The following is an 11,376-nucleotide window of genomic DNA, read 5'->3' on the forward strand; positions in this document are numbered from 1 at the left end:
ATTAATTTACTACCAGGAACCCTACGTGCCTCAAATTTGGGGCACCGTTGCTTCATCCTAGTGTTTGCGTCACCTGTGCGTTGGTGGTCACCTGCATCCACTTGTTGGCTTCAGTGTTCCACAAAAAGCGAATTTTAAGTCCTCGCTGAGATGGGCCTTCACGTGATCATTTTTTTACACCGTCTAGGTTTTTATCTGCTTTGGTAGATTTATTTTTTTGTTTAGCATTTGCAAACTTTCTCCAGAAATCCTACAGCTGTTTCTTCTTGCTACAGGCACCGCACAGTGAATCTACTGGTAAAGCCCAAGTGAAGAGACCAAAGATGAAGGATCAGTCCAACCTGCAAACCCTCTGACAATTAAATATACTGGAAAAAGGGCACAGACACATTAAGGCTCCCTATTAGGGAAAACACTCATGTGCTTAGTTTTAAGCACGTGGTTAAATCCATTCTTCTTTGCAAAATCTTTGAGACATAAGCACATGCCAAAGTGCATTCCTGAGTAAGGATGCTTCCCTGAACCGAGGCCATAATTCATTAAAACCCAAGGTGCATTTATCCTACTTTTTCCTGTGAGCAGAGATGTGAAAAAAGGGGAGGGGAAAAAAAGAAAACAAGCAAAGAATTAATTTTGATTTGAAACTGATCTATGGTGACAAGGGGCATTTGGTTTTGTTGAAGTAACTAGAAGTGGGAAGTATTTCAGAGGATATCTAAATAAATCTTTTTAAAGGGGTTTCTCTCTCTCTCTCTTTCTTTCTCTCCTTTTCCCTCTAATTACCCATGTCTGGTAGTCTTGGATCTCAACCCCTTGTTATTTAAAATACATATTCATGGAACTATATTTTACAGTTGCACTGTTCTGGTTACAAAATAGCTTCTACTTTTCTAGGACATAATTTCATTTTGTTTAGCCAAGAATTCATTAAAGAAGCTATAAATAACCTCCTTTAAATATTTAGCCGTGAATAGAGGGTGGACTGGCATTGATGGCTTATTTTAGTACTAATGCAATATGCTTTAAAAAAAAAAATCCGCATTTGAGCATGAATCAAGTTAATCATTAACACTTTCAACGTGACTCTCAGGATCTGCTTGAAATGGAGATTGCCCCCTCCCAGCCTGCGAGCTTCAGGCGCGGGAGGGCTGCGCAACTTTCCCTTCAGTTTTTGTTTCAGCAAAACACAATTTGCTCGGTATCGTGGGGAAAATGCAGCCCCGCAGCTTTGGTGGGCTGCTCCTCCATGCAGGGACCCCAGCTATCGGCCCCTTCTTGCCCTCCTGCTGCCACACAACTTGGCCAGCATTTTCTGCCCATGAAACTATGCCACCTTCCCAAACACACAGCAGAGAACGTCAGAGTTGGACGGAGTGTAGCCTTTTTTAAAAGTCACCTCAGAAAAAGAAGTCCCAATGCCTCCACCTCCCTTTTAAGCACAGAAAGAAAAAAAGTGTTGAAAAAGGGGGAGTTGGCGATTCTGTTTTAATGCATGAAGCCGCACTATGAGCTAATGTGCTGTGATCTGAGAGCAAAGGACACGAGCGCAAGGCGCGGTTATTTTAGGGGCAGGTGAGGAAACGGCATTAGCTGACACCCTGTTCATGGATGGCCAAGATTTGGAAAACCAGAGCCTGGTGGCTCTCGGGCTGTGCGTTTACAAAGCCACAGAACTGCGGCCAAAAGCAAATCCTTCCTTACACCTCCCAAGTATTTCTGCCTCACTTTTTAGGCTGTAGTTTGATGATATCAGCTGGAGAGCAACATCACTTTAAGGTACTCCAGCTCCCCATGTCCTCTGCCGACGTTTTCCCTTGTCCTTGCTCAACACACTACCCCTCTAACTGTGCTGATACAGACATGCTGGGAAAGAGATTAGGAAACTCACTAGCTTCAAAAAAAACATGCACTGCTGAAAAAAAAAAAAAAACCAAACCAAACCCAGTAGTTTGTTTTTTAAACCCAGCTCCATCGCCTATTATCATTCAAGGGGTGGCCCCAACAAAAGCTGTGTCAGCACAAGTGAGGGGATGGCAAGAAGACAGGAAGGACCTGCTGGGCAGGGACTCCTGAAGCCAGGATTGCTCTCAGTCAAGAGAAGGATACACAAAACTGTACCCCGAGTGCTGCAGTGCTGTTGCATTTTGAAATAAAGTTGAAGCATTAAGACATTTTTCCTTAGTGCTGACTCCCTCTGGGCATTCCCAAGACAATTACAATGTTTTCTGAGTACACAAAAGAACTAGGAGATTTTGTAATCAGAGTCTGAGTTTATGCTTCTCTCCTTAAGAGCATTCAATTTCCATGGACATTCATTAGCAGGAGGTTAAAACACAATGGCACAAGAGAATGGACTGCTTTTATGTCCATGTGGTAGTAAACACTTCAAGCTAGAAACGCAAGTTCAGAATAGAAACCTCTCCATGGTGTTTCCAAATTAGTAGTAACGCAACAAAAAACACACAACTTTCACAGCTTTTTTACTGAAAATTTAATCTTACAAAATACCCTTTTCCATCAAAGAAACTTCCCTGCAATGTACATGAACCCAGCGTTTTATAGATCTGTACAGTGAGATATCAGAGAGGTTTGAAAGAAGGAAAAAACTTTTAGCAGACACCTAGTTGCAAAACCTACAGCAATGTGAATACAAGTGTGTCTTAAAATGCTAAAGCAAGTAATGCAATATAATTGGTGAATCTATTTGAAATGTGAAAAGTTTCCTTAAAATGGCCCATATGGTATGTAGAACATCACAGCTGGCACAAAACTGCCTGTATTTAGGTTTAAACACAAAAACAATGTATGTAAGGAACAGTTTTTGAAAAAGAACCCAAGTGCTGCTATCATAAGGCAAACATATACAAAGGTGCTGACAGCACACAGGGAAATCGACAAAGTAAGATGAATACTCAAGTGTTCAAACACTGAACTTTTTTTTAATGTCGCCGATAAACGTTCAAAAGATAACCAATGCCAAATTAACATAGGACACCCTTTTAACAAACTAGGTGTAACGCTTATAGTTTTACATAATCTCAACAAATGTGAAACTAGGCATGAGTACTCCAACTTCAGCTGGCTAGGCAGGACCTAGTTAGTCTGTTGCATTCTGGCAGCTTTGAATTTTGAAATCCTCTTTGTAGTTTCTTCTGATGCTTCGGACAAAACTTCCTCTGATTTTCGCTCCAGAATGGTAGGCAGGACTGGGTGAGCAATGACTGGGTGTGGTATTAAGGAGGGAGACAAAGGCTCCTTTTCTATAACAGTTCCGGAAAAAGCCTACAGCAGAAGAGAATACTCAAAATGAGCTAATAAAATGCAAATGTGAAGCTATGCCCATAAGGTCATTACCCTATATTAGCCTGATTAGGATTGTTATTTCTCTTAATCAAAAGTAAAGAAATATCTTTAAATCAATGATTGTTCCTTGCATAAGTAACCAAATTGTAATTAACCTCAAAATACAGCTTGTTCAAAGATGACTGAATGAAAGACAGTGTCTTAAAAGTACTACTTAATCTCATTCCTACTGCATAAATGATCTAAAAATTTGCTTCCTCACTGACAAATGCTCAAGAAATAAAACAGCTGATGTAATATATAGTTTCATTTTGGATGAGAAATGGAGAGATTTTGCAAAGTTGGAGTATGTCAGCATTTCCATCATACGTCATATTTTATGACTTAGTATCTTCTAATTGCATCAAGCTGACACACTGCATACAAATTGGCAAGCACATATTTTGTTTGTTCTTTTCTCCTTACCAAATATGATCAAAAAATGGTGAAAGCAATTTACACTTAAGAGAATGGCAAACTTGCTTCCAACTATTTCTCTCTATAAAAGGTCTAATAAAAACATTTAATGTTTAAAAATGGTAATTTATATGCAGCCGATTATATGACTTAATCCCTTTTAACTTAGCTAAGAAATGACCATGGTTCTTGGAAAACATTGGGAAAAAAACAGCTCAGAACTACTTTTCATAAACATATTTAAGAACAAATCACCCTGCTATGTATTGAAAACAGAAAATTCAGAATGCCTAAGGACAAAGGGAAGCAGTTTACATCCAAGGTTTGATGCTCACACTGGGCACAAAGGAATGCACACCAGATTTATTAACTATGCTTAGTTCTGCTTTTTCATAACTCAGTTACCAAGAAAAACAAAGCAAAACAAACCAGCCATTCTTTTCTTGCAGGACCTGCAAAAAAAGCAGCGTTTTTTTGTTTTCTGCTCCAATAGCCAAAGTATGCCTAAAGCCGTGCCCGTACACAACTGCGTTTTTCTAACAATACGCTCATTTTCAAGAACAGGTAAGCAAAATACAACCTAAGCAGATCATGGTAAAATTAGAAACAAAAAGAAAAAAAGTTAGGGTGTTGCAAATAGTAATGGAGAAATAGTGTATTTCAAACACCCACAAAAACAACCAAAAGCAAAACAGCAGCATCTAAGAAGGCATGTCTAACTGGAGTATTTTGCTTACTCTCCTTCAGTTACTTAGAAAATACATTATATTGTAGAGAATCATCATGCCATATTCAGAAAATGGACTAATGGGTAACATCTAAAGTGTACTTAGATGTGTTAGAAAAATATAGCAAATACATTCCAGAAACTATACGTGAAATGATAACTCTACAGATGGATCTTCCACCATGAATCTTCACATCCTGCCTGGATTTGTTTGTATGAAAAATGATGATAAACAATAGCTTTTATGAGGAATTCATTTCTTGTCAAAAATAAGTGTTTTCGTTGAACTTGCCCTGGGAACTACTGAAAACTCAGTTTCATCTAGTTTGAAAAAATTAGTGTAAGTTCTTACAAAATAAAAATGAAGAATACTCTATGCCATGAACTTCAGAGCAGTGGCTACATTTAATTCCTGTACTCATCCAGTCACTAAGCAACTGTACATTTTCCTTTATGTCGTACAGTCTCTTTCCTTTATGATGAAGTCCTGAACTTTCCAAATGCGTGAAAATAGATTTGTATGGGATCACTAATGGCCCTAGTCTGGAACAGGATGAGTAGAGGTGTAATGCTTCCTTCCACAGGGCAATTCCTCTGCCTTTGGTAAGTCCAAATAATAACTCAGCTGGTATTTGTGTGTTTTAAAAGCTAAAAACACAACCTGGAAACTAGCTGTCTAGTAGCTGTGTAACGCAGGTTACAAAGAATCAACTCTTCCCTCTCATCAACTATGAAGCCCTGATTTTTCTCTTTTTTTTTTTTTTTTTTTTTTTTTTTTTAATCCTGCTGTATATCCTGCAGTGAAATTTTCAGGATGACCCAGTAGCCATGATGCTGGTTTCAGTAACACCAGCAAAAGGCTACTTTGTCAGATCTTTACAGAAGGGCTTCAGGTCTCAGGGAAGCCAGCTGACTAGCCTCCTCCCCTCTGCCCCTTGGATGCGTATGACAGAAGCTTGTCACCTGATAATGTCCTGAAGTAAACTAGGTAGGAGTTAGAAAATTATTTTAACGAAATCAAGCTGATGGTATAGGCAACTACAGTCATTGGCATCTCGTTTTTATCCCTGCCAACAATCAATAATTAATTAAAAACCTGTACCTCGGTTGTCCCTGAAGAGGGAGGAAGCTTTTTCGGTAGCTCCTGCTGCCCCTCCTCCTCCTCTTCCTCCAGTATGCCTTCGCTGTTGTCGCTCTGAGTAGCTTCATCACAGCTAATACTCCTCTGAACTCCTCGTCTGTCATCAAACTCAGCAGCACTGTTCTCACTGGTATCGCTACAAACACTGTTCTCTCTGCTTCGAGACTTCAAAATTGATTTACGAGGGACATATTCTCCATTCACAACATCAACAAAGACTCTATAAAGGAAAATGTTAGCTTTAATAAACCATTTCAGGATCAGATGACAAATTTACAGTGATCTTGCTTTGTCTTTTGTACAAATTAATTATGATGTGCTTTTCCAACTTTTTTGCTGCAGAATTACAATACTGTACCTTTAGAGGCATTTTATTTACCAACGTACAAGAATCAATTCTGCAGAGCAAACACTGTTATGCCCTTTATTCAAGCATTAAGTTGGTACACTTTTTTTTCAGCAGAAAACATATAGCTCTTTGAAAAGTGTTAGAAAACAGAACAGTGTGAGTTACAAAAAGTTAGAAAAAAGGTAAACTAAACGATTGCCAGGGTTGTTTCTGTGAAGAGAAACAGAAGATCACAATGACGGAAGGTTTTCTAGAATGAAGTCCTTGTCAAATGTAGAATATAAAAACAAATACTTGAAACATTCATTGCACACAGAAAGGATGAAGCTTTTTCCTGACAAGTGCCATAATCTTCTACTTTCAGTTAAAAAAAAAAAAGAAAAAAAATTTTAAAAAATCAGCTTTTAAGATCAGACCAACACAAAGACACTTTTCAAGTATTAACAGACTGTAAACTGATAAAGAAGCCTCTTCCTACAGTTTGTACCCCGTCTCTATGACTTAAAGAAGTCAAGGGTGAGTAGAGGAGAAAGAGTAGCATTAGAAGACAGTGCCAATTTTATCAAACTCATAAAAGAGAAGCCCAATGACTGGATGGGTTTTAAGGGCGTTACTTGTTTCTTAACAGCTTTATTCATCAGGCACTCATGGGAACACTTGCATATCTCTACAGAAGATGGAGTTCCTCTGCAGAGCTCAGGGAGAGCACCACGAAAGAATCCTTTACCTCATCTTCAGCCCCAGCAACTGTAATTACAGGATGGGTTTTAACTTTTCACACTTTGTGACACATTTTTTAAGATATTTAGGTGCCTGAATACACTGACATACAAATGCAGTGTGATTTTCACAAGCACTTAATCAACTAATCTAATAGGTGTCTGTGTTCATCTTTACAAACCTAAATACTTGTTTTAACTCTCCCGTCACCATAGTTTAGTATTTTATACAGTCCTCTAAGCCCAACACTGTTTTTCAAGCTCTCTGAGTGTGGGTGTTCTACAGGTGAGCTCTTCTTTTTATGGAGAATAGAGACAGTGATGGACTAAAGTCACGGGGAGAGAATGCAAGAGAAACTATGCAAACAAAGACCTGAGTATATTCTGAAGATACTGGAAGGAAGAGACAAGAAACAGCAATTAGTAACTGGGAAAACAGGAGTATTACAAGTGATATATCTGGTCAGTTATGTTTGAAAACAAACACAGAAGCAAATGACATGGAATTAAGCAATAAAGTGCTGTATCCCTTTATGCAGATGGTATGTACTGGCAAATTTACCCTATTTTCAGAAGCTCTGAAAAAGTAGATAGATGATGAATTGCTAGTTGGAAATTTTAAGCTCAGAAATGTTTTATGGACATGAAAGCACGGCAACCACGCAGAAGCCACAAACTTTCATTTTTAAGTAGTAAATTTAGTTCCAGCTGTTTCTTTCAGGAAATAGTAGGCTCGGTTTCATACTATAGGTGAACAGAAATGAAAAGAGAAGGTCTGCTAAGGGGAAAGTTCACGCGCCAATGCTATAAATTACACACCGGTAAATGTCTGCTGGGGTTTTGATGTTAGGCAGTTCTGGAGTTGCATGGCCATTGCCATTGCTGTTCTTCCTTTTACGCTTGGCCTCTTCTTTCTTTTCACTGAATTTCAAAGTAGTATTTTTTCCTGTGTTTATTCTTACCTGAAAATTGAACACAAATGATGGTCTAGACCATAAAATCAACAATCACCAGGCTGCAGATCAACTGACTTCTGACATTCTCCTATGCAAGCAGTTGCAGTCCACAAAGCATAGACAAGTTGAATGAATGTATGAATGGTAACATTCATAGTGTGAACTGTTTATTCTTTACACTTGCACTAGGCTGGGGCATTTCTTTGCACTAATGTGCATAGAGTTTGCATATAATATATGACAATCTGCTTATTCAAATTCTGCTCAACAGCTGAGCTGTTCAACAGTCAATTTCAAGTCAAGTAAAAAGTAATTTTAAAAACTCCTAGACAGGACGCTACCTTTTACAACAGTTGGAAGCCAGAACAGCAAGGTATACGTTTGAAGATCATTTTTTTAATACCATATTTGAAACTGCAGGATCTAAACAGTGGCTTTCAAGCATTTGAAAAAAATCCAAATAAATGTCACCTACAGTTAGCATTCTACATTATCTACATTATCTAAAATTTTAGATATGGTATATATGTTTTATGCAATCTCTTGAGAGAAAGATAATAAAGTACGAACCCTTTTAGGTTCAACAGTGTGAGAGAAAAAAATAGTTGGAACAGAGTTATCTCCAACATCTATGTCATCTTCATCATCACTGTGATAATAAGTAGAGCCATTAACTTGGACACCAAACAAGTCTGAATTTGTTACTTCTTTATGGAAGTTGCCCTGAGTAATACAGTCTTCTGCTCTATACGTCCCATTCAGATCTGTCCTCTTATCGTCTTTCTCCTCTTCGGAAGAGGTTGTATCTTCTCCATTTGTCTCAACTGTATCAGGCATCCTATGAAATGAAAAATATCTAAGTGAACTGAGGCAATTCATACTCTTGAGAGACACAGGCATACAAAATAATGAACAAGCCTGTACATCATTTTCTTTACCCAGGTACTATATTTTAAGCCAGATCGTGGAAGCTTTTTTATACTCTGTAAGAATAACTATGTACTTTCCATGTCAACTGGAAATACCAAAACTGTGACATTCTGGCTAATGACATATGTATTGCTTTAGGATCAGAATAGATATAAGGATGTCATTAAATGCTAAATGTGTAATTCCTACATTGTAAACGACAGATTTTCCTAGCCTGTGGGAAATGGATTTTACTTCCCCCTTTCCTATCATCTGAAAGAAAACATACTGTAGTGCTAGACTGCTGTGGTTGCACAAAGGCAGATTTTAGCACCTTTGGCCTTGCGGTGCACACTTTGTTCATGTTCCACCTTTCTTCCACCTACTATAATTTTAACTGCATCAGTCTAGTCAGCTATTTGCACTTACAGTGAGATCCTTTGTGTACAAACAGAATCACACACCTGTAGCTTTCTGAACTCTGAACCTGACTGTGCTACAGCAGTACTATACCTGTCAAGTTCACCATGTATCTCTTCTTGCCTCTCAAGTTCTTCTAAGCGGGCCCACAGTTCCTCCTCTGACTGAAAACGGCCCATTGATTTTGTATCACTTCCATTTGCTGGAAAATCTACCTCAAAAGCATTTGATACTTTTGGCTTTGAATGAGGTTTGTGAGCAGTTCGGTATTTTCCTGTGGAACAAAAAATAAGATGCAATTACTAAAACAACTGACAAAAAACCAACAAAAAACATTGGGGGAAAAAAAAAAACACAAAGGAATTAAGGAATATGGGCAGAACATTTTCCATTTCAAATTACTGTTTAACTGTTTAAGTGAAACTGTCAATGAACCAGAGCACCAGCACAGGATAATAGTCTCCGGATGTTACAGAAATACCAAGGCAAAGCAGAGATGTTTATTTACAAAGCAGGAGACACTGATCCTATGACAGTTTTATTACAATGTGGGTTTTTTTAGCCGAACAGTAGACTTTGATTTGCTCTGATAGATACCAACATGTGAACGTGACATTTGCTCACCGTCCCATTAACAGCACATTTTATTAACTGGGAAAACAAACTTTGTACTTCAGCTCATTTTGGACAAAGTCACCTATATTTAAAGAGCAGAGTCTTTTTGTTTTGGGTTCTATTTTTTAAAATTTACAATGGAATCATTAAAAATGTTCTCCAGAGTCATGTGGAAAATCTGACCAAAATCCAGTCATTATGAATCACTTATTTTGGTGAAAAAGACCCACTCTGAAAAGCATACAATAACCTGCCTTTCAGAAATAATAAATATAAACCCCTTTAAAGCTTCAGAGGTGACCTGAGATATACACTTGTGAATAAATGGTAGTCACCGACAAGTTCTTGCTGGCATTTAAAAGCTTTGCTACCTAGTAAAATTGTGCATCCATTGAGGATGGGGAATACTTTTTACTGGTTTGAGTGCTGTCTAGCACATAGGGAGCAAACTGCCTGCCAATAATACTAATGCTCTAGCCCTGTCTGTGTGAAGGGCAGGACTGCTTCTTTAATCCCCCTTCTCCCCGAGACCGGCAGCTCCCAGGGCACCGCCTGTTTCTGCGTGGTCCCAGGCAGGTTCCCAAGGGAAGTTGCCCGCTCTCTGCCCATCAGCACCCCCCACGCAGCACCTGCACCTCTTTACAGTAGTGAGGACCCTTCCCCTTCCATCACTGCCACAAGTACACCCAACATTTTGGCCGTACAGTGGGACTCCAGTATCTCTATGGGTCTTTATGAAACTCTGCTTTGTGCATCTAATCAACAGTAATATACAATGTCTTTGTTATTCAGCATCCTTTAAGTTTTAAGATCTCTTTCTATTAATCGTGTGCCCATTTTTTTTTTTAATTTAAGAACTCATGGCTTAAAGATATCCTTATTCAAATACGTCAGCTTATACTTTAATCCTGAGTTAAATACAAATTCAATAGCAACATTAAAAAGCAAACAGGTGACTGTAAGTGATGTTGGAATGTGTCCCCCCCACTCTTCCACGGGATAGCATTTTTCATCATCTCATTAAGAAAAGGCTGAAATGTATTTTATTGAGATTTGAATATTAAGCCAAGCAATCAGAGTAGCTTATGAAGATTTCATTTGGTATAATTACAAAAATTAATAAATAAAATTTGGAAGGATTAGTTAACAATCTATTTCAATTTGATTTTCAGATTGTGCCCTCCCATTTCTTTCTGTTATCCTTCAGTATTAACTACTGACTTGACTACCAAGGTAAGCACATGGCTTCCTGAACACCAGCAAGCACTTCAACATGCCAGTGGTTTTCCCTCCTAATTCTAACAGAACTTCTGTCAGTTAGGAAACCAGGTCAGATCTCAAAGACAACAGAGGATAACCACTTGCTGCTCCAATATCCATTGTGCTCACTGTTACTACAAAGCACGACCACTAACTTCATACACTAACCAAAAAAAGTGAAATACTAAAAGCCAGAAAAATAGAGAGTCAGCAATAAACTAATGAGATGCTCAAGATACTTCTTTTTCTCTTCCTCAGAGATACAGTCCATTTCCATGTGAACAAAACCTAGCCAATTCCTAGGCTGATGAAGCCTAGGCTGCCTCAAAATAATCGCTAAGTTGTTCTTTTAACTACTTCTCTCTCAATCTCAGTACAGATTGGTGCTGATAGAAAACGTACATAATTCCCAGTTACAGATTTTCAGCAAAAATTAAGATGATTTCAGAGGACAATAATGATGATGAGAGTTTAGGATACAATAAAGCTGCACAAAGGTTGACCTGGCATCCACAGCATGC

The 11,376-nt window shown here is 38.4% G+C and overlaps 1 protein-coding gene across 4 annotated transcripts in view; it reads right to left on the bottom strand.

The window, feature by feature from the left end:
* Positions 1-2,463: 2,463 nt before the first annotated feature.
* URI1 (URI1 prefoldin like chaperone) overlaps positions 2,464-11,376 on the bottom strand; it is a 43,078-nt gene continuing 34,165 nt past the window's right edge. For all 4 annotated transcript variants that reach the window (XM_030024393.2, XM_030024394.2, XM_030024395.1 and 1 more), the window contains 5 exons: positions 9,074-9,254; positions 8,222-8,489; positions 7,515-7,657; positions 5,589-5,847; positions 2,464-3,282 (listed from right to left, as the gene is read on the bottom strand). In XM_030024393.2, the coding sequence (XP_029880253.1) occupies positions 3,094-3,282; positions 5,589-5,847; positions 7,515-7,657; positions 8,222-8,489; positions 9,074-9,254 (1,040 nt within the window). In that variant the 3' untranslated portion in view covers positions 2,464-3,093. The remainder of the gene's footprint in view (positions 3,283-5,588; positions 5,848-7,514; positions 7,658-8,221; positions 8,490-9,073; positions 9,255-11,376) is intronic.

Source organism: Aquila chrysaetos, chromosome 9 (assembly GCF_900496995.4).
Source record: "Aquila chrysaetos chrysaetos chromosome 9, bAquChr1.4, whole genome shotgun sequence".
NCBI classification, from domain to species: domain Eukaryota; kingdom Metazoa; phylum Chordata; class Aves; order Accipitriformes; family Accipitridae; genus Aquila; species Aquila chrysaetos.